The sequence below is a fragment of the Zootermopsis nevadensis genome, unplaced genomic scaffold (genome assembly GCF_977971745.1).
Source record: "Zootermopsis nevadensis isolate Lab colony 2312 unplaced genomic scaffold, Znev_1.0 Znev_ptg000011l, whole genome shotgun sequence".
NCBI classification, from domain to species: domain Eukaryota; kingdom Metazoa; phylum Arthropoda; class Insecta; order Blattodea; family Termopsidae; genus Zootermopsis; species Zootermopsis nevadensis.
The window spans coordinates 899,541-927,024 of NW_028259143.1; the positions used below are offsets into that span (position 1 = coordinate 899,541).

General features: G+C 39.6%; 1 protein-coding gene across 7 annotated transcripts in view; it reads right to left on the bottom strand.

Annotated features, from left to right (window-relative positions):
- The window catches only part of LOC110840027 (UNC93-like protein), a 77,570-nt gene that overhangs the window by 16,370 nt on the left and 33,716 nt on the right, over positions 1-27,484 (bottom strand). For 3 of the 7 annotated variants that reach the window (XM_087347006.1, XM_087347008.1, XM_087347007.1), the window contains exon 2: positions 24,042-24,155. The exons of 1 other annotated variant lie outside the window; for it this stretch is intronic. Coding sequence is in view for 1 of the 6 variants with exons in the window: in XM_087347004.1 (XP_087203130.1) it covers positions 382-505 (124 nt within the window). In the remaining 5 variants the exon portion in view is untranslated. Of the gene's footprint in view, positions 1-381; positions 542-9,811; positions 10,060-18,366; positions 18,964-24,041; positions 24,156-27,484 lie in introns of those variants that run through there. 3 more of the 7 variants (XM_087347005.1, XM_087347009.1, XM_087347004.1) reach the window with 3 other exon arrangements.

Genomic DNA, 27,484 nt, shown 5'->3' on the forward strand with positions numbered 1-27,484 from the left:
CTTCGGCTTAAAAAAAATCGAAATATTTGGCCCTGTTGCTAGCATACTAGCCTAGGTCCCGGGTTCGTTCTCATTTGTCATCACTAATCTTAAAATTAACGGGTCTTCCAGTGTAATGACAACCAGTCGCTTGAAGGTGTATATAACAATGTCCACGAAACTTTGGAAAATTATTAAGATTTGTCTGAGTTTCGCAGTTACGTTCTGCATAAGCCAGTTATAGTCTGACAGTGTAAAAGTTACCGAGTTCACGTGTCAGTGAGCACTGAAAATTGGAATTCGATTTGAGACGCACTGTCACATTACGTTCGTGTCATATGTTTGGTCATAGTCTGAGTCACACCCCACCAAACGTCATAATCTGCATGAAATAGTACTTACGACGAAATAGAATGTGTAGGCTGGCAGCCCTGACTGATTGCATGGACATGTTTCCGATGTTTGATCTCCAAATGTCACAAAATTTGCCAAAAATAAGGATCGGAGTCCAGAATAACAGATCCATTCAACACTTGACTGCTTTCGTCGAGTTTGCACGTAACACAGCGCGTAACCAACTGACTAATAATAGCAATTGTCGTTTGTGTGGCAGATAAGGACACCTGTCCTTTCCTTCGGCGTGACGAATACGTCATTTGTGACGGGCGCTCATGTAGCAAGTGAAATTGAATTGTGGGTGGGATTTGGTCAGACATGTGGATTTTGTAAACCTTTTCACCCTTTAAAGACGAAGCTCGGATAAATAATATCTAGAAGTTTAGTTCGTACTGCAAAGAAAACGCAACACGTCTCCATGACAACGACCAGTTGCTGAAAATCTTATTTAATTGAAAACTAAACATTCTCCTGGAAAAATACAGAGTTTTTGGTTGCAAAAGTAGGTGGTATATATAGTTACCATTAGGATTTAGAGGACATGACATGTATAAAGTTTCAATGTCATCTCTGTTACGCACTATTGGTCGGTATCTCTTAAAAGACAAGGTTACTTCAAGGTCAGTGAGAACCTCGCTTGCCTGAGTCATTTGATAATGTAGCTTCTTTAATGATAATAGAACTGCACATACCATTTAAGGGTAATTGCATTGCTTCCAAGAAGTTGGACCGACACGCAAAATAACGAAAAAATATTTCAGCGGAATGTTTTGAAAAACTCGTAAAAGTGCGGCCTTGGTATAAATTACGATATGGCACGCAACTTAATATGATTTTGACAGTTCGTGACATTTAAAATTTTTCCTTTACATTGCTGCGATGAACAGGGAGAACTAATGTTGACAAATTAGCAGTAGGAGAACGCAATATTCTGCCCACCCAGAGATTCAAACATGTTTATTTTTATTTTTACTTTTTTCATTCTCCTGTCACGCAATGCTTTGTATTTGTCGTCTGTCATACGCCAACAGGGTATGCAATACTGTCTGTTTTTTCATATTATGCATTTTCCCATTATAACGAGATGGCGTATTAACAAACCAAGAGAATTGCAACGCAAAATAATGTCGCATGACTGGGCGTAACCTGCACAAGATGTTTCTCATATCCTTGTCCATGTCGGGGTCGCAGAAAGAAATTTTTTCTCATCAAATTTTACGTAAATTTCTCATATGGCGAAGTTAATAGCCGCATGAAGATGTTGCGTCGTGTATTCCCATAGACATTGTTCGACGTTTCAGAAGTGTTTACTGTCTCCGTCATTAAATCACCCAAAGACGGCCATTTTCCATCGTGAGAACCTCAAGTGTCTCCAATAAGCGAATGTTTTTCTATGTGTATCAGATTAAAATCTTGGTTTTTGCGAATAAAAACCATAACAGCGTTCACCGACCTCCGTCACACTGTCGATACGTAGTTAATGAATGAGCCACAGCTACTCGGTTCACTGACTTAGCTTTCTTACCTAAGAGTAGCCTAATCTGTATCCTCGAACGATTAATCCTTCGCGCGCGTTAGAATTCGCATTGTCTTGCTGACACTGGGTCCTGCTACGCTGACAGTTTTTCCCGGCTTTCCTCGGTCCTTGGAGGCAGACAGATTTCTCCTCAGTTTCTGTTTTTATTTCATCATTGTACTCCGTTATTTTCAAATTTAAAAACTTCTTTCACCAGCGGAGGTAATGCATCTTCGAATGAGTTGGGGAACTGATGGCTATGAATTGGCGACAGACGAGAGGCTTGGTGGAAAGAGCGTCACGACGCCTGTCATGCCGACGCCGACGGCATATCCCGATTTGAACGAAGAACAGGGACGCCTTTCAACTCATGATGAGGGCCATTTCTATAGCTCGGAAACTGAACACGATAGAACGGCACAAAGACCATAGATGTTTCGAGAAATAGATTATAGAACAGAGGTCATAACCCGAGATATTTGTCCTGGGTTTGAGTCTCGATGAAGATGTTGGATTTATGAATGATAATTTTTCCTATGTTATTTAAGTATACGTATTGAATTATCAGTTCTATGGTAAGCTTTCAGGACAAAGATTCATGCTGAATGTTAGTTTAGGTTAGGTTTTCTTAGATTAGGTTATGTTAGGTTAGGTTAGGCATGCATTTGTTGAATTTTCCCATAGTACCACTACGGATACTCTGCTAGTGGTTAATAAATTCCAAAACTGTTCGCATTTTATTCCCATAAATTTTCAGTCGTGTGGTGGGACGTGACTGTTAGCCTAGCCGATAGTGGCACAAAAGCTGAAGGCCGTATTTATGTCTTCACTTGCAGTTTTCAAGGCTTTAAATATCAGAGAACTTGCGCTCCGTATATATTATGGAATTAGTATTAGGTTATTTGTTAATAAGAACAAAGCTTCTAGCTTTCCTTTAGCAAAGGTCATAACAAACTCGAGCAGAATTAAAACACTCGCTGGTTATTTCTGTGTGGAATTTTCATTACAGGGCATGCAAGGATTCATTAATGGGGTTTCTCGAGAGACGTGTAACGAATTATAATGACGATCCATTCTCTGGTAAACGCGTCCCTTGTAACCGCCGCGTGACCGTATATCACAACTATCAGACAATGTTAAGATAAGCGGGACGTGTAGTACTCATGTTAAAAATAAGTCCATATAAAATTTTAAGCGAAAATTCTCAAGGAAAGTTCTAGGCGTATATTGCAGGGAAATGTTTACACGAGTCGTAAGTATGTAGGTTGTGGATTGGACACAACTGGCTCATTATAATAGAAGAACCCTTATCATGCTGGGTTAGATTTCAGTAAACTGTCTTTTGCTATATTTCCACTATATCATGTCATTTTAATTATCGAAGAACCACACAAATTTATCTTCAGCTGTTCACGAATTTTATTTTATTTTGTAGAACACGACAATGGATTTGATTGAGAACGATTCGAGTTTTAATCTATTTGTCTCGTTTGTAGCATTGAAAGGGTTAATGCCAAGATTAAGGTCAGGGGAAAGTCTGTTGTCGCGAGGGGGCACATCAGTTTAAATTCGCAGATTATGCAGGTTACTCAACGGTGAATACAAAATGGCGTCTCGAGCACGCCTCAGATTTTACGTCTCCTTCTCTGACTTGTAGATAATGCAGAGGTCTGTCGCTGCTGGAGTATCTAATGTCATGTCAGGGAAAGCGACCGACCGCGTTCTCAGTCCCAGGGTTATTGTGGGAGGCCTACACACTCAGGCGGAACGGACCTGTGACGTAACAGCTGTTGTTTTATACATCAGCACTCGACAGGTCAGCCGCAGGGGTTCTTGAACAATGCCAGTTGCCATGTTGTCCTCTTTTAAGGCAAAAACTTCGCAAATCTTCAATTAATTGAGTTCATGGAGTCAAGTAGTCCTTGAGAAGCTGGTAGTCGCTCAGATGGTCATGAAAATCCTCGTTTTTTTCATATTAGCCCTCAAATTCGCCCTATTCTAAACCAATCCATCCCACACACTCGTTTCCTACATGTTTAGCTTTAATATTATCCTTGCATCTATGCCTAAGTCTCTCAAGTTGTCTCTGCCTTTAAAGTTTTCCGCCTACGAAATTTTCTATCGATTTTATGCATTTCTCGTCTACCCGTTAATGCTACATGCCTCGCCAATCTCTCTCCGCCATTTTATCACACTATTCATATTTGATGAACAGGAGTTTTTTCAGTTATCCTGATTATTCGTCTCTTAGGTCCAGACATTCTCCTCAGCGCTCTGTTCTGGACCTCGGGCAAATAGACCACGTGTTTGTGTAACACGTGCCAAACAACATGACAAACTTTGTGGCAATAATTATAACGGAGTTTTCTATTAAGGAAGGTTGGCAAAGTGTGCTAGGTTTCTTTGTTCAAACAGTAAAATATGTTATCTTTGACGGTCACACAATGCAGAAGATAAGCTTTTTAAAGTATGACAGCCCTAAACATTTGTGTTCCCTGACGCGAAAAGCTGCAGACTTATCAATTGTTTGAGGCTCAGGTTCTGTTCTTGCATTCAAATCTCCTTAATCCGTCTTAGTGACAAAATTCGTTTTCCTGTGGTTTTGTTATAGGTTTTACTATTTTGCTGAGAGGTTTCCATAGTCTCGGTTAAATGTTTTATCTTTAACTATCACAGAAATTAGAGGATAGACCTTTTAGAAATCGCGAGAGCCCTAAACTTTTGCGTTCCCTGTCTCCAAAAGCAATTACCGTACCTATTCTGGGGCTCTGGCATTTTACGTGCACCCAAATCTCTCTGTAATCCGCAGTACCGACTAGATTAGTCATTTTGTTATAGCGTTTGGTATTTGACAAATAAGTTTGCATTATCTATTTTGCAGATGTAGGAAGCATCTATTGTATTTATCTCCGTGTTAAAGTAAGGTGAATGTATATATTATATTTCATTATGAACTTCATAAATCATGCTCGTCATCAAATGTGATAAGACATGTAGCGCGCAGAGGAGTGACGAAAAGTGCATGTGAAAGAAAGAGATCCCTTGGCAGACTTAAGCATAGATGGAATGATATTATTAAAATGCAGCTTATGAAAATAGGATATGAGGCTGTGGACTGAATTTTAATAATACAGGATACGGTTAAGCGGTTGGCTTTTGTGTTCACGATAATGAACCCTGGGGGTTTCATGAAAGGCGGAGTACATCTTCATCTGCGGAGTGACTTAGCTTCTGAAGAACAACTCTGCTGTATTAGTTAGTATTTGTGCCCCAGTCTTTTTATTTTTCATGTTCTAGCTAGACGAATGATTCGAGGACTAGTATTGACGTAAATGACTTGTTCTGTTACATGATAAACCTGCTGTGTGACGAGTAAGTTTGCTTATATATGCAAGTAAAACACATTTATGTAGCAGAAGAGCGCCCTTCGTTGAGGAGACTCAGGCTCTGAACAGAGTAGGGCGCATCCTTCAGCTACTGGCAGCTGAAACCACAAGTCTGAGAGCAAAGAACTTTGCACTGGAGAACAGGAAATGTATGTAGTTACATGGAACACTTTTTTTGTTGTGTTATTAAACTAAACTGGCGCTATTAGTCTGCATTTGACCCCTATGTACGTACGTGTATGTCTAACTGTATTTGTTTGTTGGCCTTAGGCGGTCAACAACTGTACGAGCCAACTTCTTCAAAATTACAGAGCACGAACATTAATCTCGTGTACTTTCGTAGTTTAATGTATTTGCCATCACGAGAGGTCTCATTTGTGGCAAAGCCCGATGGTCTGTTTATGCAATTCTGACGCCAACAATTTCATCACCTCGTCGTACAGGTGGAGTAACTCGTTCACTGGAGCTCGGTTTTTCTTGAGCTCTTGGCAGCCTTTCAGCTCACCAATAGATTCCTCGAATCCGCAATATTCTACAGTCATGTTTCTTTTCTGAAAGTATTATAACATTTATTCAAAATCTGTTAGCCAAGAAAGCAGTTGTACAGACAGATAGAAGAAAGCCTTTATGGATGGAGGTGCTTCGTATAATGAACACGTAAAACTTTTCGGTTTTAATTGGTAACATTTTTTTGGAATCAAACCTCTAAGAAGAATGAAATAGTAGAAAAGTTGCTCTTTCGGGAATAAGGGCTTCGACCGAACAAATTTAAAACAGCACACAGTACCGGACTTGTGTTACAACGGTGATGAAACTGGGTAATAATATTAAAAAGTTAGTAGCTTAAATCGACATCACATTGTCCTAAAAAAAAGACAGAAGGTTAGTTTGATTTCCATAAATTAATTTCCTAAAGACTGAGTAATGTTGTAATTGTTTTCGGCCCCTCTAGAAGTGTTAAATAAAAAAATTTTACAACACTTTTTCTTTAGGTATGGAAACGTCGAACTTGCGTCACAAAAACACAGTGCATTTCTAGAACAGTTATAAGAATTCTAAGCACTAACTACTTAAAATTACTTAAGCGTCAGTGTATGCTTACACCTTGTGAGGAAATAATTGAGTACGTCCTATTCTTTCATTGTACGCGTTATTTTGCAAGCCTCGTGTGCTACAGGAGATACAGAGGGCCGCTAATTCTTCCCGAGTGTCTGTAAATTCTTGCCTAGATACGTATTTTACACGAAGCAAGACATTTTACATACTAAGCTAGATATTCGATATGTTATTAGGAAGATAGGCCGTGCAGTTTCATCAGAAAGTCGCCAGTCCCTCTTGTTTAAAAAAAAAATTCTCCAATTTCTGTTGTTGTTTGTTTTGTCCTCAAAGATTCTCTGCTTTGTGGTAATGTAATTAGATTTGGTTTTCCTCCGTTTTGCCAGAATTTGGTAAATGTGGTCCCACGGTGACAGAAAACTGGTATGCGCCGGTGTAAACCGTCTTTCAACCTCGCATTAGGTTCATAGAACGCTCTGTTGTCGTGTTTTCAAGGAAAGATACTTGTTCGTGCATTACGATACAACAACTTTGTGAAGCACAACCTACTTGGCAAGGTCGTCAATACGAGAAAACTGTTATTTTAAATAAACAAGTACTGACGTCATATGTGCAGCAGCGAAAAAAAGAATATTCTTCTTATTCTTCTTCTTACTTTGAATTAATATAGGCAGAAAATCGTGGCTTCCAATCCCTGCTCGTTACCTTGGAAACACAAATTTCTAGGAATAAGTAATTTTCTCTGTATGCGCCAGGCACCTATTCACGCATGACGCAAAGACTATTATATGCAATGGCTTTAGGGGCTTGTTACATTTTCCCGAATTTTCCAACGAAATTGGCTCATCATTTGACAGGAGTTCTCTTGACATTTGATTGTTTTATAAATAAACGCCATACTTTGTGTGAGATTTTCTAAGATAACACAAAATGGTTATTCATGTCAACTTTGAGGGGTCATACTGTTCTAGTTTTGCTATAAAAGGAAATGAGATGGTAAAGTTGCGTCATATTGTGATATAATAAATATATATTGTTTAAATCTTGTCCGTCTAATCACAATAAATTCTTATTAAATATTAAAATAATTAACATTTAAAATATTTAAAATATTAAATGATGTTCTTTATCGAAATATTCGATGGTCTAATGTAAATCGAATATTTCGATAAAGAACATCATTTAATATTTTAAATATTTTAAATGTTAATTATTGTAATATTTTAATATTTAATAAGAATTTATTGTGATTAGACGGACAAGATTTAAACAATATATATCTATAAAAGGAAGTTAAAAATGCTTGTTTTCATGGTTTTGAAATTGAAATCGCATATTTCCTGGGTTTTACATGTTCGCCTGGCCGTAGCCTTGTATTAAGTGTTCCAAAGGCTAACCACTGTGGATGTTTTTATGAACTGATTTTATCTCTGTTGACATTGTACCATGTGAATAAATTGTATTTCGCTAGAGCTCCGGTTATACTTCAGAAAATGTATAATTAAAAAGCATGATTTAAAAGCAGGTACTGAAAAAAAAGATTTCCCAGGCGCGTTTTGTCGTCATGCATTTGATTGATAAACATAAAATTTATAGACTTGTTCGCGCGGAAGGCGAGCCACGTCTGTCTACATACAGAGAGGCTGGGCCGTTGCTAAGCAACGGATATTCCAGACTGGAATGATTAGAACTTAGCAAAGCGAGCAGGAAACGAGATTCACTCCAGGTCACTACTCAGCCCGAGGAAATATTTCTGCGAGTCCAAGGCATGACGCAAGCTCTTTAATACAGTAAAGTCTTGATTTACAAGGACAGATGAAAAGATAATTATGTCTTTATCGTTTCGTTTAAAAACACGTAGGTCTAGATACAGAACTTTCTGCGTCCATCACCAGGGATGAAAAGATAGATTGTGGCCTATCTTAATCTCTTTCAGGATTTGCATTGGGGGAATGACGGGGAAGTATTCTGTCAGGATAGTCGATATGTCGTACCCCGCCTACGAATATCAAGTGTGATAACGTTGTAAGAGGTGGGAGAGTTGAGAGGTTACTCTTGTATTTTAACGTTACAAGGAAAGCATCCGGTAAAGACGCGCTCATCGATTCACACTTTGTCTTTCTCACACTTTTGTTACGTCCGTGATATGACGACCTGCCTGCCTGCGTAATCAGCCGTTCTTTGCGGTGACCTACTTCGACGCGACCGCACTTAAGTCGAGACTTTAACCTCAAATTTAAGTTACAAATACTGTAAGGTTAGGTTTGTTTACAGCCAGCTTGCAGAATTTACAATTTTATGTCTCGCTGAAACTTGCATGTGGAAACCAAGCATTCCATCGTGACTTGTCACCAGAATGGATCACTGTTAACTTGTGAAAATGTGTCAAAGTTCGTATATTTGGGGACGGTGTTGATATATCAAAGTTAAATTAAAGAAGGATAAAATTCCATGAATGCTTTGTACTACACAGTTCAGAATTTAGCATGTACCCGTCTCACATAGAAACCTGTAGTCGTTTAAAATATACGAAAATATAATTTACCTGTTTTTATACAGGTACGCAACTTTGGTTCCTCGCCAAAAGGGAATAAAATAGATTTAAGGGTGCTTAGGGTAAATTTGTATTTGGGGGTGAGAAGGTATTAGTAAGGTGGAGAGCCTGCACCAGTTACGTATATTATTGGGTTAATCACGTCAAGGTTGAATGAATCGTGGGACATGATCGGTAAACCTGAAAGGAGATCTATAAGAAATGTAAATTATGGATGTGGGCTAGATTCATCTGATTCAGGATGGTTTCCAGTGACGGGGTGTTGTGAACACGGTAATGAACATTTGATTTATATAAATAGTGGAAAATGTATTGACTGTCTTGAGAGACTGTCAGCTGTTTAAGGACTGTGAGTCCATCGAGTTGCTTAGATAGTCCCTTCACAAACAACGTGAGCTCTGAGAATATCGGCCCTTAACTTAGGACCCGAGGGTGTGATAATGTGTTGCTTGGTCAGGGCTGTCGCACACTGCGTGGGGCGTGATTAGTTAGTGTCTTAGCAGGCTTCTTCTTTAACTCATGTTTCCCTGTGCTTACAGAAGCCTAAAATTTCCCATGAATTAATAATTAATGTTCTGGTGCCCTCGTTTTCCCCATTAAAATGTCCCATAAATTCCCATGAATTAATAATTCATGTTCTGGTGCCCTCGTTTTCCCCATTAAAATGTCCCATAAATTCCCATGAATTAATAATTAATGTTCTGGTTCATAAGTGCTGCTATGATGTGCAGCTTTTACAAGTGCTTCTAATACAGGTTTTTCTAGGGAGGATCGAGGGGGAAGGTGAGGGGGTGAAATGAAGAAAGGGTGACGTTGGAAAATTCTTTTACCTATGAATTCACTTGGGCTTTCTCCACAGGTGTTGGGGTAAACAATCATGAAATTTATAACTGGTAAGATCTGGAAAAAAGTGTTTACACATACCTGTTATACAATGAATATCTTGAAATTTCACTTTGGATACGTTTTTATGCTGGGATTCCCATAACCGGTCTTAAGCAGGTTTTAGCGTCTCAGGCCAATCCATACAATCGATGAACTCACAACACCGTTAAGACTTCTTCATATCGTTATTATATTACGCCACTTTAATAAGATTATCGAAGGGAAAGCAAAAATCTCCCTACATTTTAACCACTGACTGGGGAGAATGGTAAGGCACCATTGCAATGAATGAAACAGCCGAACTGGACGGTTTCAACCAAGTGAGAAATGGAGTTCGTGATGAAATGTAGCCTTAATACATTCCACTGACTCACGCAAACGTTCATGATGTTAGTGTCCGCTTGTTTGTACGTGTGGACACGGTCACATGCCTCGTCGAGCCAACAGACATCATTACGAACTCTAACATACGTGAAGACGCAAGGCTTTTGCACGCACAAACGAACGCATGACGCACGCACAAAAACACGTGTCAACGGAGCTGAACGTGCAACAACTGTCAGCGGTTGGCTTATGTTTCATAAAACCGCGGGGTAGATACTTCATAATTTTTAACATTCGCGAAATATTAAAAATGGCGGCTGACATGAGTGACACACGGAGAACGCTTGGGGAAAATTATAAAATCTGATGGAAACAGAGCAAAGGCATGGATAGGCGGATAATATTAAAATGTATCTTATAAGGTGTAAGGTGTGTACTGGATAGGAACTGGTAATGTTTTCCTGTGAACAGGGAAATGTATCTTTGAGTTCAATGCAACGCGGGGAAATATTTAAACCTATTTGATATTAATTTGACTTAGAACAGGAAAGCACCAAGGATGACTAATGCACTTATTCTTCTCAACTGTTTTCCTGACTGCAAGGTGCTTACACGTAACTCAGATGCTTACGTAATCAAAAGTTTAATTTCTGTTGCCTGGTGTATGTTTATTGATTACTAATGGGTCAGTTTCTGCATTTAGATTCGATAACAGTTCATCACATTGTGATTGCTTAGGCAGTCCTCGTGCTGGACCAAAATGCTGACAATTAAATTTCAAGGCGTGGACTCACGTTTCATTCGGTTCTTGTATCGCGAAACAAAACACTGAGAAACAAAGGACAACCATCCTTGCCTCTCGGGATTCGAACCTATGATTTTACTATTGGAGCGTATGAGGTCTACGCTTTGTACCTCGTTGCCTCTGTAACTGCCACCTAGGGTCTGTTGTCTGTTGTCACTGGCGACTGGTTCGTCTTCTTGTCGGATGCCCCTGGTTGAACTTCTTGGGTTTAATAATACCTGTAAGAATTTTGGTTTAACGGTGTCCAAAATTACTTCACCCTACGACCAGGACCCATCATGTTGAGGGTTAATAGAAGTTCTCTGTTAAGGAGGGCGTTTTTGAGCAAAGTGCTGAGGTGAATGTCTATTATCTGCACATAAGATGTAAGTATCATTAAATCTGATAGATTTGCGTACTGGGGAGCGTCTTCATGTATTAGGGTCTCCATGTCCAAGGAAGAAGATGGGTGGGACATGTAGCACACATGAGTGATTAAAAATGTGAAGGTAAGGGACCTCTGGATGGCCATATACGTAAATGCGAGGATAATATTAAATGGTTACGAAGTCCTAACGGGGTTATCGGCGTGAAAAAAAGTATAAAAGTATTACCGCCGACAAAAGTTATGATGTGGGAGTTTGAACCGGGGACTACGGAGACAGGCCATAACAAGAAATTAGAAAACTTAGACTACCGTGAGGTTCTCTGGCTGACATTTCCGGAAATGAAAGTGTAAACTGAGTGAACGATGTGGCCTTTTTTTTGTAGGTCTGCGAAATAGTTTCTAAGAGCCCCGCGCTGCTCTTACGCACGTCCGTCCGCATCTTTCATTTTCTCCTCGACGAATTTTGATAGTCGCTGAAGTAGCGACGGAGCGCAGGGAATGTACAAACAAAAGCACATCTTTACAATATAAGATCTGTTCATTGCACATTACGTATTTATCTGTCGATTTACAAAACAAAACTGAAGCGAACTGCGATAGAATTTTTATAGGGTCTTGACTTCCTGTTACAAACTGTTCAATAAATGCAATATAATCCAGAATATATGTTGAAATGTCTCTTAATCTGTTATTTTTAAAGAACTGTCATTAACGGGAGATAACGTCAGCTATCTTACTCAGACAACTATATTTTTTCGACCAATACGCGTCACGTGTTCTCAATGTCTTCTCTAGGTAATGAAAAACAATAACATAACGCGAGTTGGCCCTGTTTTAGTCTACTGAACTCATTCATGTGGTCATAGACCATATTTTAAACAGCGAAAGTGTCGATTCGCTCGCTGTTGGCATTATATCTTGTATGAAATTAAAAAGTACAGTTTCAGGGCATCACACAAATGCAATAACGTCCATACCAAATCTCTTCCAAATTCGTCCAGAGGTTCTTTACTGGAATCATGCAGACAATCGGACGGACGGACAGACCTAATTTTTGCGGACACTCTACAAGGGAATGGGTAGTCCTCCGTATTGTGTTTTGTCCGGGGGGGTCTATCATCCCCCATGGTTGTGGAGAGGTCCAGTAGCGGTCTCTGTGAACACAGTAGTGAACCTTCGGGTTCCATAAAAGACGGTAACTTTTATGACGAGGTGAGCAACTTCCAGCTTCTCAAGGACTCTGTACCATGGAATTTGTTATCGGAATTTATAGATTTGTCCCTAGTTTGTGGAAAAACCGTCCAGGAAGTCCGGTTGCAGAGGTGATCGTCTGTTTTACAGTCTGTGAGCATGCGCTGTTGGAACCTTGTGCGACCCAAAGCCCTGAGATATCCGGTAAAAATCCGCCACTGGCCGATAAATGTTATGGTGCACCGAGCAGGAAGTTGGTCTGACATGGAGGCGCTTCTTCGAGACCCGCGCCAATGGTTCCTATCCTGAGCCACAGCTGAATACACTCACCCTCACTCTATTCCCTTGAGCACCTATTTTAATATTATCTCTTGTGCGACTTCGATATTCGGGGATAAGGTCGCGTCGAATGTTGAAGATTTTTTAACGTTTCGGCAGACATTACAGTTGCCGTCTTCAGGGTTGGTACGTGGCCAATGGGATGTAACTCAGCTCATCAACGACATCCGAAGTCGCAAACACGTAAAGACTAGAATTGTTGTTATTATTATTATTGGTCTGTCTTCTTCTTTGTCGTGCAAGTGGTCTTTTTTCCGACAGGTTTACCGATTAAAATATTTTACGCATTTCTGTACGTGGTCGAATCTAGAGTTTGTATGCAGCGGAGTAAGTTGTTACAACTGCCCGTATTTCTTTGACCTTTCGGGCAATTATCGCTGAAAGAAAGTTGCTTCGTGTTGCCTTACGCCCGCGTTGTTTGGCCTTGCCAATCGAAGGGAACTTGCGTTACTCCTGTTCTGCAGACTCAGACTCGTTTCCTTTGTTTCTGCAGGCGGGTGTGTCTGAGGCTGAGACCGGAGGAGGATCGGGTTATGTATTGGAGCACCAAAACAGTTTTCGCCCTTGGGCTTCGCAGGTGGCGTAGAAGCCTTCATAAAACAATAAATAAAACATTTGAATGTATTAATGCGTATTGACAGCAGAAAACCCTGCGTAAAAATGTCGCCGGTTCTTGTTTCCTGAAATGTTTTATCCCAAAACACAGAGCACTTTTTTCTCACATGTACTTCAAGGCCATGGTTCCCAACCAGTAGTCCGCGTTACAGGCACGAGAAAATCCGGTAAAAATGTTTCAAGTTGAACGCTTTGGAGCATATTGAATGCAGTGAGGGACTAAGAGCTAAGTTGCCTATCTAAAATTACAGGGGAAGAGAGATTTCTGCTCGTTACTACTATTTATTCCCTTTCTGTAAGTTGTGAGCTTCTGCGTGTGTTAGACCAGTGGTATTCAACCATTTTTTGTTCGCGTACCCCCAGATATAGTTTCTCTTCAACTTTGTACCCCCAAATTCAAGTTATACGTAGTATATAATCTACATCTAAAATAAATTAAATAAATTACATTACTGATTATTCAGTGTTTATCATAAAAAAATACTTTTTTTAAATTTCACGTACCCCTAAGACCTCTTCGAGTACCCCCAGATATAAATTCTCTTCAACTTTGTACCCCCAAAGTTGTTGGTGTATAATTCAAGTTATACGTAGTATATAATCTACATCTAAAATATATTAAATAAATTACATTACTGATTATTCAGTGTTTATCATAAAATAACTTTTTTTTTAAATTTCACGTACCCCCTAAGATGTCTTCGCGTACCACCGGGGGTACGCGTACCCCAGGTTGAATACCACTGCGTTAGACTGTACATCGATGATGTTCAAATAAAGTAACACGGCTTTTTAATTATTGTTATTATATTCCAGCTTATTTTGGGCGTACTGAAGGAAATAAGAAATGGGATGAGGAATGGAGTTACGAAATGAAATCGTCCCCCCCCCCCCCCGTTAAATTTAAACGGGGTTTTCAGTATATTCGTAAAGTGTGTCATAGTAAACCGTACAATTGACGGGGACGGTCGCGCAATTGTATGGTCAAGTTAATATATTTTATTAAGACTATTCTTACATAAGCAGTTTTATTATTTAATTCGGTTCAAGGAAATTAATATCGTGGACTGACACAGTAGACGGGCAGAAGCGTCTATAACTCAGCCGCCATTGTTCGGTGTGTCGTGCGTTCGGAGTTAACCTAACCCAACTAATGTGGTTGACCTCCTTGGCAGGCGCCAGCTGATGGCTTTATCGACAGAATTCTTGTCGGGTTAGTAACGGCAAAGCGTTTGGGTTATTCGGGTTAAGGACACGCCAGATGGACTTCGCTGCGCCAGAGATTCGCTAGTTGATGCAACAATTTATCAAGGTAAATCGGTTTAGGAATCTATCGTTACCTTGCACGAAAGCAAAAGTGCTTCAGATTCTAAGTATCTGCGAATTAACGTCTATAGATATATTCTTTCAGTTCACGATTTCATGACGTCTGATAATTTTCTCCCTAAAACACGGGATGACTTTTCACAAACGCATATTTTAACCCCAAAAGTTTAGCAGCCCTCCGGATGCTTTTCCTTCCTTGGTATGTAGGGTTATTACTTAGTTTGGCTTTAGAAGTCTTTGCAGAAAACAGGTAATTGCAGTTTACAGCTAGGCCAAGACAGCGTCTGTCTCTGTTTGGATAGCATTTCACATGAGAGATCCTTACAACTATACAATGTATTGATAAAATCAAATCCTTATGTTTTTTCAAGTTAGGATCGGATCATACTTTTGTGTTCATCTAAATAAATGTGGGCCAGCACAAAAACTTATGTGTATATAAGCTTATGTACTTACCTCTACGTCCCACTGTGTTGTCTCTTATTTTACATTTCATTTTTTAACTAAAACACTTTTGTAACACAACACGAAGCCTCATCCCCAATAAAGTCAGCTGTTAAACAGGAGACTCTGAGCTAGTTCCATCTACCTTTCAAATTTCTTACCCTTCAACTCTCACTGAGGAAGTATAATGATTAAAAAAAATTAATAACCTCTTACTAAGATCAATCTTAATGTTATCTTCCCATCTCCCCCTCGTTTTACATGACTATAGATTGATATTTGATGCTATAAGCATGTGATTCCGCTCCATTTAATGTGACACAATCTTTGTGAATTTTAAACCATCGACGCTGTAAATAAGAGGCCAGTTCCACTGTCTAACCATTTAAAGCCGAAGCTCGCATAAAAATATTTAAGAATTCAGTCCGTACCGCAAAGAAAACACACGTCTTCACCATTGGAAAGATCAAATGTTTAACGCTGGTCAAGGAAATAATCGCTATTTATACAGTGAGAATCATACGAAATACATAAATGCAGAGTTTCTGATATTTGAAGCAGGTAGGATGATGATGATGATGATCGATAATTAACAGTTTGCTTCATTAGTGTTATTGACTCGAATGTTCTTGCAGTTTCGCGGTTGGTGAGATGCTGGAAGCCCCTGGCACATAGACCAGCTGTGCGACACGCATCCTCTCAGCCCGTTCGAGATGACTGGCCTTCCTCGCTGGTGAGTCTCGTAACATTGGTATTATTGTCACGTGTCGCTCGATATGATATGCATATGTGTCGCACACAACGGTAAAAGGAATGGGACAGATGTATCTGTGGATGAGCATTCATTGACACTTCCCTGCAAATTGCAACAAGGCTCACATGCTCACATGCTCGCCTACGACGTAGGACCACGCAATAAATCCGATCGCGAGGGAACAGATTTGCTTGCTGCATTGTAATTATACATTTTGGAATAAGTTTAAAAAAGTCTTAACCCGGCCGTATATGTCAGCCCGTAGATACTTGGGTACTTGGGCGGTTTTAATTTTTGACTTAATAAAGCAATATCTGATTATCTCCGTGGAACAGGATTTATCATGAGAAATTTATAGTCGCTCAAGTAACAAATAAATTTCGTAGCGTTTCATTGAGTCCAAGTTTGATTCCAGTGTTTACAGAAGTGCCCTATCCAGAAACAGTTGAATCCAGACCACAATCTCAAATCCTACTTCTCTAATATCCATTTTCATATTATCATATGTTCTATTCCAAGACCTTGTAAGTGGCCTTTTCCGGTAAATATTCTGCATGCGCGCTACATGTCGTCTCATTTAATGTTTGGTACAAATTGAGAAGCTCCTGATTGTGTAATTTTCTCCATTCTTCTGTGCCATTTTTTTTCTCTGTTTCCAAATATTATTCTTAGCTCCTTGATTTAATGGTCTTCAGTCTATGTCCATCCATATGTTCGGCGTCCTAGTGACGAGATATGAACACGTGCTTCGTTGCTACGCGCTTACAATCGGACAAACCAGCTTCCTAGTTTCTGTTAAAGTCTCTGTGTGATGTTGTGTCTTCGCACGATGCTCTAACACAGTTATCGTATGTCCTAGTCTAGGTTCCAATGCCTCAACTTTATTTCCATCGCCTTGAGAACCTCAAATCTTGCACGTATCGACGATTGTAAGACGGAGATTGGCCGTAATCTCGGTAAATACTTATCTGACTATTCAGTACGTTCTGTCTTAGTCAATTAGACAAGTGTGTCATTGTCATTGGACAGACTGCCTCATTAGTGTAATATGTCGTCTTCTGCCTCAGTAACTTGACAGTATCAGCAGCGTCGTTCGATACGTAACCAATTCCTCGAGATTCAATATTAGTGCTTCTAATTTTTCAAGAGTCTTATCACTAAAACACAACAGTCAAAGCTGTGTGACGTTTCAGACCACCGGCAAGAACCATTTTGGTTCTGCGTGTAAAAGTGAGGCCTCTTTGATAGTTAAGTAAATTTGATGACGTCATTGGGTTTATCTTATGGAAGGAATAGCGAAAATTTCTTTATTCAGGTACAAATTAAACTCGAATTCTTAAACTGTCATTCAGAAATGAAAGGTGAGTGATTTACATCTCGTAAGGAGCAACCAAGCATTGGGAAATCTCTCGGCCTCTTACACCACAAAAGAAAGAAAGAAAGAAAGAAAGAAAGAAAGAAAGAGAACTCGGTGAAAGCTAGGAGCTGCTCTGATCACGACGAAATATGCTATCACAGAACGATGTTAAAATTATTAATAATCTCAGTCGATATCGTAAAGCTTATCTTCTTATCGATATCGGATGTGCGCCTCTAGTGACTGGCTCTGTGATCCTTCAGAACCTGATGCTCAAAAAGCAATGGAATCCTACGAGTGTTCGCTCTGGCAGTCACATCGGCCATCCACTCTGCGCTATCAAGAATCAGATGAATCTGTTTTAACCTTCAGTTCCTATGGCTATTAGCTGAAGCACGCTTTTTAAATTTTTATGTTTATATTTTTTGTCGATACTGAATAGATTTTTTATGCTGATTAACAACCATAATTACTTTATTAATAACCGTAGAACTGACTAATGAAGTCTCAGTTTTGAGTCAGATCTTGTTCAAAGCAGCGAATTGTCGCTGTAGTTCAGAAGAGACTTGAAGTACACTTCGGAGTAAGTTGCCAGGGTAATCTAGGTAAAAGCCCTGACTAGAAGAGAGAGGAAACCAATGATTTGACATTGTTCCTCAATGTCCCGTTAATGGATGCCGTAAATGATATCTGCAAGGAGTCAGAGTTGTGTGTTTCAAGATGACGTTTGCGTGTTGAAGTTATTAAGACAGTGAAAAATGGTTGGTTGAATAACGCGTTAAGTGTTGGCGAGATCAAAGTATCCTATATTAACCCTTTAGAGTCGTAGCTCGTCTAAATAATATTTAAGAATTCAGTCCGTACCGCGAAGAAAACACAGCACTTCACCATTACAGAGATCGACCGGTTAACCTTGTTTAAGGAAATAATCGCTGTTTATTCTGAGAAACAAAACGAAACCCACAAATAAAAATAAGAGTTACCTACTCAAAGCAACTGGGCTTATAAAGTTAATTAATAAGCGAATACACGGATGCTAAAAACGTGCAATATATCCACAGAGAACACTTACATTATGTGCGTAGCGCAAATCTCCAGTTTCCACCAGGTGTCCAGCACGGATGATTTTACAGTCAAATTTTTTTTGATTTCTTGTCTACAGAATGTTTCGTAAATAATCACCGTTTACACAAAATAAGTATATCACTTTTTAACTACGTAGTTACAACTTTTTCGAGTCTGCCTGTACTTTGTTTCTGTGTCAACCACCTCTCTTTTCGCCACGGCGCCAGGCGATTCGTGTTTCTTAAAGAAACACGTTTTTTCTGTCTCACTTGCAGTGGCGGATCTCAACACACTGGTGACTTGTTTGTATTTTTTTTTCTGGATGCTTGGCACACCAGCTCAGCGACACTTATTATACCTAAGGAGCTGACTGTACTCCCATATGTTCTGACACTCCGAAATGGATCGGAGAAACTCCAGGACCGAGCTGGAGGGAATATAAAAAATCACAAACACTTCAACTTCGTGACAGGAGATGAAATTTCTTGACAATAAAGCCGAGAAACCGTTCTGTTTTGCACTGAACTGCTGATGACAAGCGAACTTATTAAGAGGCCAGCGAAACTCAACCTGGCTTGCTTGTGCTTCGAAGACAACTGAAGACAAGAACTGCTTTCTAAAGATCAAGAATACGTTAGTGTAGAGGGAGTTGGGGGGGGGGAGGCAGGGAGTGGGCATTACCACCACCACCACCTGAACCACCAGCCTGTACCAAGCGCTACCAATTTCTGCCTCCAGGGGTAAAAACTGAAGACAAGCAAACAGGCACATACACGTCGTCACTTCGGTCTTCGCAAGGAGTCGATCTGCGCCGCCCACGTGACGTGCAAGACCGCCTCCCGGACATGTAAATAGCGTTCCTCCACGTCCAACAACCACCAAGAAACACATCTCTCGACGACGTGACGTCACGCGACCCTCAGCATCTCGTCCCCCCCTCTCCGCGTCTATCCCCCCCACCCTTGTTTCTAGTTCGGTCCTTCATTTGGAGTCTTCGCGAATTAAATAATCGTGCGTGCTACGAAGCCAGGTACAGTCGCTCTGAAGTTGAGACAACCTTCTAGAACTGTCTGGATCCAGCCGTCGCCAGGAAACATGGCGATCGAAGAACGGATTCTCCAAATAGGTCGTCATGAATCAACGCTGTTAATTCTGACTTGATCAGCCATTAAAATCGGCAGAAATTGCCATGCGCGTGTATCGTGTAGCGTCAAGGTCACAGCTCTCTATATGGTGGACATCGGTGTTAAAAGACAATGCCATCCCATTAAAAGGCCTAATGGATTCCGCGCCCATGTCCCCCCAGACGTGACTGATTTTCCTGAAACTTTTTAAGTCGATTATTCAGTAATGACATTTCAGTTCTTCTTTGCAGCCAGTATGAAGATGGCTGTCTTCTGGGTTATTGCGCCGTGTAGTCTGGTCGTAGTTTAGGAACGTTTCAGAAAAAGCACGCACCTCTGAAACGTCGGTATACTTCTACCATGATAGCATTGCCGGTAGCAGGTTCTTATGAACACAGTACTCTTTCTTTTGGTTTCAAAATTTGGGACTTCGTCGTTTACGTAAGCGACTTTCGACGAAAACACTGTTTTATAGGGTTAGTCACTCGTTGAGGATTGCCACATTACCTGGACGTCAACATCAATTATTTTATGACAATCTCGTTACATTTTCAAGAAATTTAAACGGTTTATATGTTTTCCTATTTTTAGCGCGTAATGATTTTAAGAAATATGATTAACGCTGATTTTGAGGGAAACTGAACATTTTGTAGGGTGTTCTCTGGTCGTGCAAGCGTAGTCTCTTCGGCTGATGTTCGTGGTGTTGAGGAATGGAACTTGAGGCGTGTCATGTAACGGTGAAGACCACCTTCAGGTGGCTCGGAAAGTCTTCGGATTGGACACGAATATTGACACACTAATGAGACGCCTTTAAGCAATTATTAAATAGGAAAACAAATAATTGAATTTGGCTTGCCTGAGCAGTATAATAAATTGACTGAAAAAGATTGTCGCCAGTCCGCCTTCATCTTATTTTTTTTTTATAAAACGAGCACAAATCTGCAGATGTTATCAGAGATAATCGCGTTCACATACGTACGTCAGGGATCTCGATGTGTCATTTCGTGGTCATTATTTAAAAAAAAAACAAGCCACAGTTACATGAATCTTCATAGTAAAATTCTTGTCAATTCTGGTTTCAACTCTTCACTGAATATTTGTTAGTCTAATAAGCCCAGGTGTTAAAGGTATTATGTAAAATGTTCGAGCATGGTTTTAACACTTTTAACCTTGGTGGTAACTATATGCACCACCTAATTTAACAATCAGTTAACTCTTTAGTTTGTAATTACGTGTTTCGTATGATTTTCAGTGTGAACAGCGATTATTTTCTTAAACAGCGTTAACCAGTTGATCTTTGTAATGGTGAAGTGTTGTGTTTTCTTCGCGGTACGGACTGAATTCTTAAAATATTATGAAGACGATCTTTGGCTTCAGAGGGTTAAGGGAACTTTAAATATGACTTGGACTCTGCAGATATTCCTGAAACCCGCCTGCAGTGAATCTCCTTGCATCGTAATTACACTTGTTATTTCTCGCTTTGTGGCAATTGACACAAGATTCTGGCAAACAAAGGAATTGAGGATATACGTAATGTGACTTCCGGTCGTATATACGCTGTTTCATTAATTCCACTGGGATTTAAAAACTGGTGTGTGAGATTTATGATGTGCATTGTTTAGAACTGATACGTTACGTTTTTATTAGCCTGCTAACTACTTAATTAATATTTGCGCTCACGAAATTATTGGAGGTCGCAGTTTATATGATAAGTGTCATTAACGGTGTGTAAAATCTTTGGCTTTGATTAACTTTACTGGTTATAACCGCAAAGGAACAGAATATTATTTTAAAGCATTTCTTTTATTTTCCAATCCCTACATGAAATTATACGTAGACACCGATGCATTACTCCGTTAAACATTACGTTAATTACAGCGAAGGATCTTTGTCAGGACAAAAGCCAAGACATGATGCATCATCTCACAGTGAAAGATAAGCCGTAGCTTATCACCCCAAGGTCAAGTCACTCGCGAGTCATAATTCTGAGAAGCCAAGACGACCGATAGTAACATTATAAATTCGATCTGTGATCATTAATCATTGATCACGATAACAGGATCTTATTGGGTAAACACAAAATTCATTCAGTGATGACATTGATAAAAGAAATACATTATTCTAGGACACGCAAATTTATTGTCTCATGAAAGATATTCAAATTCGTAAGAAATTACGTAATTCAAGTGGGCGGCCAAGCGTGAATACCTCACACGAGAGATCAGTTGGAAGAATAGGCTTAGGTGGGAAGATAATATTAAAATGTTTCGTAGATAAATGGAAAATGATCGTGGAATTCAATTCAGTTGGCTTATGATTGGATTCTGCGGTGGGTACTTTCAAAGGTGTGGGATTTTTGAGTTGATAGCTGAGCGACTGTTAGCTTTTAACAAGGAATCTTCTCCACGGAGTTGGGAAATTAGTTCAAATAAAGATCTACTAACATAACCGAACAAATTTTGAAGAAGACGATGTGGAAAGAGTTCGATGGTACCTGCGTCGACTTGTAATGTGTGGATTCTCCGTTGTCGGGGAACCGAATTTTAATTTATTTTGTCGATGAGGCCCATAGTTATAACACACGCGTATTCTGATTTGTTTTTAATTACGCCCTTCGTGACTTCATACATTCTCCGTTCAGTGGCGTTTTCCATCCTAAGAAAGAAACACGTGTCTTCGAGAGGAGATGAAGTGAAATATAAGTTGGTCACCTTACCTTCTGACACACCATATTAACTGCAGTATTAATGATGTAGTGTAACTGGTATTAGTCATAATTGAAATACGGAGAAAAACATTGATGTAACTTAATCAGAGCGAATTCTTAGGAAGCTCGTCGCATTACAGTGTTTTTTTAAGTCTCGGTTGATGTCTTGCGTCTTTCACAGTTCAAAATAGGGAAATAGACGTGTGTCACTCTGTATTCAGGTTTGTAAACTACCGCCTCGTCCTAATCGACTTGCAAACTTATTAGTCATAATTTAGTTAGCAATTCATTCGGACGCGGTGAATTCTTCTCGACCGTCAGCTTCGGGGCCTTGAAGCGAGTACATGTCCTCACTTGTCAACATGTCTTAAACGTCGATAATTCAGTGACCGATGAGATTACACACAACTGTTAACTATTATCTAGACAAATCTAATTAATTGTTTGCGTTTTAGGGGGTGGAGTACTTTAGACAGGCGGAGTACGGACAGTGTATGCGTTGGTGTCATACATCATATTTACTTATCTTTGAAGTGGAATGAAAATATTCGTACAGTGTGCGCTATTAAGTGGCCACTTCTGGTAATGTATAGTATGAAAAGTTTAGCCGTAATAACTTTTCAGGCGCACGGATAAATGAAAATAAATCCTTGCTTCTATAAATTTAAGGCCATTGTACTGTTGGCACATTTCTGCAGTCGAATTGCATTACGTTACAAACAAGTTTTTGCAGTCGTACGTATACTTAGCAATGGCATCAGCATTTGAAGCTTGTATAATGTACCCTTGGAGTTGTTAGATTTGGCAGCAGTGGGAAAATCGGTCCATTCTAGACTTGATAGTTAATCTACATGGAAACACTTCAGGCAATGTGTTTCCGTATTTTGAACATTCCGATTGTCCAGTAGTAGACGGCGCTTTTGGACAGCACCTGGCAACCTCCAAGCTCCCCCCCCCCCTTCCACTGTCAGTGGTTACGCAATTGACTTCCGCAAACATCATCAGCGTACTAGCCTGTACTGACCACGGCAGGTCGAGGGTTTTACGCAATTAACTGACCAGATTCAGTCAAATTTAATGTTATTATGACGTATTTGTTTGATTGGCTGCGCTTAAACGCTAAATTCCCATGGTCTGCGTGACCATCCGTAGCAATGCATTGAAATAAAACGTAACTCGAATGACGTTTCGGTCACGTGGTCTCTGCGACTTCCGTTCGGAAGTTCTCTACGTGGAGATTCGGAGAGCGGTGTTGGTTGCTGGAAGGCATTTGGCCTTTCCCCTAATTCACACACGGAAGATAACGCGATTTAAAGTTTGGCCTGGCGATTGTCTGAAGTTTCTCCAAGAAAACGTCGGTTTGGTGCTTTAAATAGGCCACGGTATGTTCCATCAACATCTTTACGCATTTACCATTCGCCAAAGTCTTTACAAATCATGCAAAGTTGGGAAACCGAGGACCTAACCTTCAGTTTAATTCAAAGTCGGTTTTATCTTGCTTTTGTCATATTCTGCCTGAGGCCGTGGTTCGTATGAATTTTAAATTTGTATCAGCTCAAATTATTAGTCTATCTCAGTTGCTTATCGGAAAATCTTCTTGAGGCTTCCGATAATCGATAGGAACAAAAATTAAATTCGCTCAAAAAAATTTTAGTGTCGATTCACATGCAACCGAAATTTATTCAATAATTTTCTGAGACGAAATATGTTAAAATATGGACGGACGGACGGACGTCTCCTGTATTACCTCACAGTTATGCGTTCGGTTTACCCACTTTGTGCCGAGGTAATTCACAACTTTTAAAAATATATTAAATTTGTTGTTAACTTTTTTGGATCTGATGTACTTACCGTCGATTATCAGGTGATTTTGCCAGCTGAGTCCTGCTCAATTTCCGCCAATCCCAACAGACGGATTCTGGTGAATTTTCCAGTTTTGGTCGTCCGCGTAATTAGCTGTATCTTCTGGGGGAAAAAAAATATAATTCGAGATTAGTAATTTTAATGAGTGTGTTGTTTTGTGTGAGAATAAAGGTACACTTTACACGCCTAGTGAGTGGTCTTACAATGTTATTGACTGTAACGAAATTGCATACACGGAATGAATGCAGAATACATTCTGACGGCACGTACAGTGGCAGACTGAAACAAAGGTTAGGTTAGCATTTTGTTGTTTACAGAAAGAACGCGTCGCACGTGTACATAGTTTCACAGTTTTTCGCTGGTCAACCCCCATCCCCAATCTAATGCCGAGGTTAATAATAGTTAGAAGTTATATTCCTTCTTCCACATCCCCCCCCCCAAAGCGCCTACATGGCGTATAGCGGGACAGCTTTTAAAGACAAACTCTCGTTTGAAAGCGTGTCTCATTGGGTGGTTTGTTAAAAAAATCGGGGGCTCTAATTTTTACAGTAATTTGTGATGTCAGCCATAAAACTCATTCTCGACTCCCCGAAGGTAAGTCTGAAGTGCCAATAAAAATCGAAAGCCTGACAGACGCACTGAGGTGTTTAATGGCGTGTTAATTTCACTATTGCACCAATAAATGTTTCCTTTCTGTGCCATTACACAACACACATTTATCTGTGTCACAGTTATTAAGACTCATTGTGATACGTCACGAGAGACAAACATCGTAAAATGTCACCAACAAACATCTTAATCCGCACGTCTTAGAACTGAGAATGACAGATATAAAACGATATTTTAGGAACCATACCAAGATATTTTTTCGTCTGTCTTCTTAGGTTTACCACGCATAAATATTGAATATGTGAAGACTTTTTGTAGTAAAAATTTATGCACGTGTAATTTTTAATTACATAATTACAAATCGAGGAAATTATGTCTTACGAGACACATGTACACGCCACGAAATATTTATGTGTCACACATTTCAGTATCACCTTAAAATGGGCCACTACCAATTCATTCATAACTTCCCTTTTATTCCTAATTCATGAACGACGTACCGAATGTCACAGCCGAGGAATTTTACCAAATTGCCATAGCTACGGTTCATCTGTAATCAATTAATGTCCAATGGCACTATTATTTTGGCCGAGAGAATGCTCCAAAGCCAGACTCCTCTGTAATCTGCGGTAACACACTTTTCAGCACTGTCTGCCATTGTCTTGTAGCTACAAGAAGATGCATCGGTGTTAACCGAGAGCGCGCACAGTTCTAAAGATTTTCTATCGAAGGATAAAATTCTACGTACTGACCTTACGTTTTGAGGCCCCAAGGGGGTCACAAGCCTCGGAACAACATCCACGCCTTTTTTTAAAATAAATAAATATATAAATATATTAAACGCCACAGCCATTGCCAAGGCAAAGACGTAGTTTCGACAGAATTGATACGACCCTGACACTGTTCAACAACGCTCTCTGACTGTCTGGACACAATATACGCCAGTGTTTCAAAACACACCTTGACAGATGCAAATAACTATTGTTTGTCTTTTCTATTTCTGTTGTTCATTGTTTATTTTAGTTTCAAAATTTTGATCGAGGCGTCTTTGAAAGCGGTAACTTGCAAGATCGCGTAGGAGATGGATAGAAATGTGGTTTTAACGAAGAGACTCGGGTGGGACTGGTACAGAATGGTAGGCTTTGGCATTAATTGTGGTGAATCTTTTCGGATTTAACGCCTATATCATTTTAAAGTGGACGTTTATAGAATTCAATAAAACAAAATTCTTGATTTGATCACCCTGAAGATATCTGCTGAAGAGTGAAGATTATTAAATTTTCGTTGTATCTCTGGTACGGTCAAATTTTGCCCTTAGCTGTTTTTCCAAGAAAATAATTTTAATCAATCCTTTGAAGCCCAAAATCGTCTAAATAATATTTAAGAATTCAGTCCGTACCGCAAAGAAAACACTACACTTCACCGTTACAGAGATTAACTGGTTAACGCTGTTTAAGAAAACAATCTTTGGTTTTTCTGAGACTCGATCGAAACCAATCAATATAAAATATAGTTACGTATTCTTGAAACAGGTGGTATACATCTTTACCACTGAGCTTCAGAATGTTGACTACATGGGTTTTACTATGACATTAATATGTCGAGGGACAAGACGTTCTTCAAAAATGTTCATAAAGGTTCCCCAACCGAAAATGACCTCCAATGTCATGAATGCGTAAGACATAATTACAGAAATTAGTACTGAGTATGTAGGACAGATTACACGGTATAAATGTATAATTACTAGGCTTGTGTTTTAAAGGCAACAAGACTAGTTTTTAATTTATTTTCTTGTTCTTCTGAGTAGTTATCATCTATCTCAAATTGCCTTGAATACATAATTAACTTCCTCGGACTCTGGAATCAGAACTTCACTGCCGTGTTCTTCACGATTTCATTACATCAAAATGTTTACAAATATTTTTGCTGTTTCCAAAAGAAAAAATGTCACCCCTTTATCTGTAACGCCATGATTCGTTTCAGCCATTACAGAATTGATGAGAAATTCAGCACGATGACGGATAGATGCTAACGAAACTGAAGAAGATTGAGATGTCTCGTAACGAATCGCTTTATTTTATATTCAGTAACTGCTTTTGGAAGACTCAAATTTATTGCCGAACTCTGCTTAATGTGTTAAAATGAAAGGCGACCTTGCTTAGCGTGTACGTGGTATTCTGTGCTGTAGAAACTGTGCCAAATAAGGCATAAATATGACAGAAAAGCTGGCGGATTGTGAAGACTTGCCAATTGCTGTACGCGTGATGGCGGTTTTTGGGTCGCGGACTTCGTGTTTAAATTAATAATAAATTGATTTATTGTGCACCACATCAGTTCCTTCAAGGGCTCTTCAGGGCCATGTTTCACGTTCGTTTGCATTCTTTGCACAAATTGTATAAAATTAACTAACAGTGTTCAAGGTCGTGCTTATCGGAGTTCTTTTTTGATGTCTAGACAATCGATCAAGCTTATCGATTATTTAAATTTCGTTACGTTTATATTAATTAGTAGTGAATTAAGAGATCACGCCAGACTTGAGTTAACAAATGCGAAGCATGAAGATGAAGATATCTTAGTGAGATGTTAGGTTCTCAGAGTGGTGAATACTTCGATGGTGTTTATTTAAGGTGTGACCCCGGTGAATTTGTGGGTCGATACCAACGTTTCGGAGGAAATAAGTGTGAGGAATGAGATACACTGTGTTTCTCCTAAACTTTGGTACCACTTCAGGGCTGAAGAAGAAGGCAGTATGTTCCTCTACAACGTTGCTACCCACGTACGATTTCACACCCCCAAAATACCACCACCACCATCATCCTGTG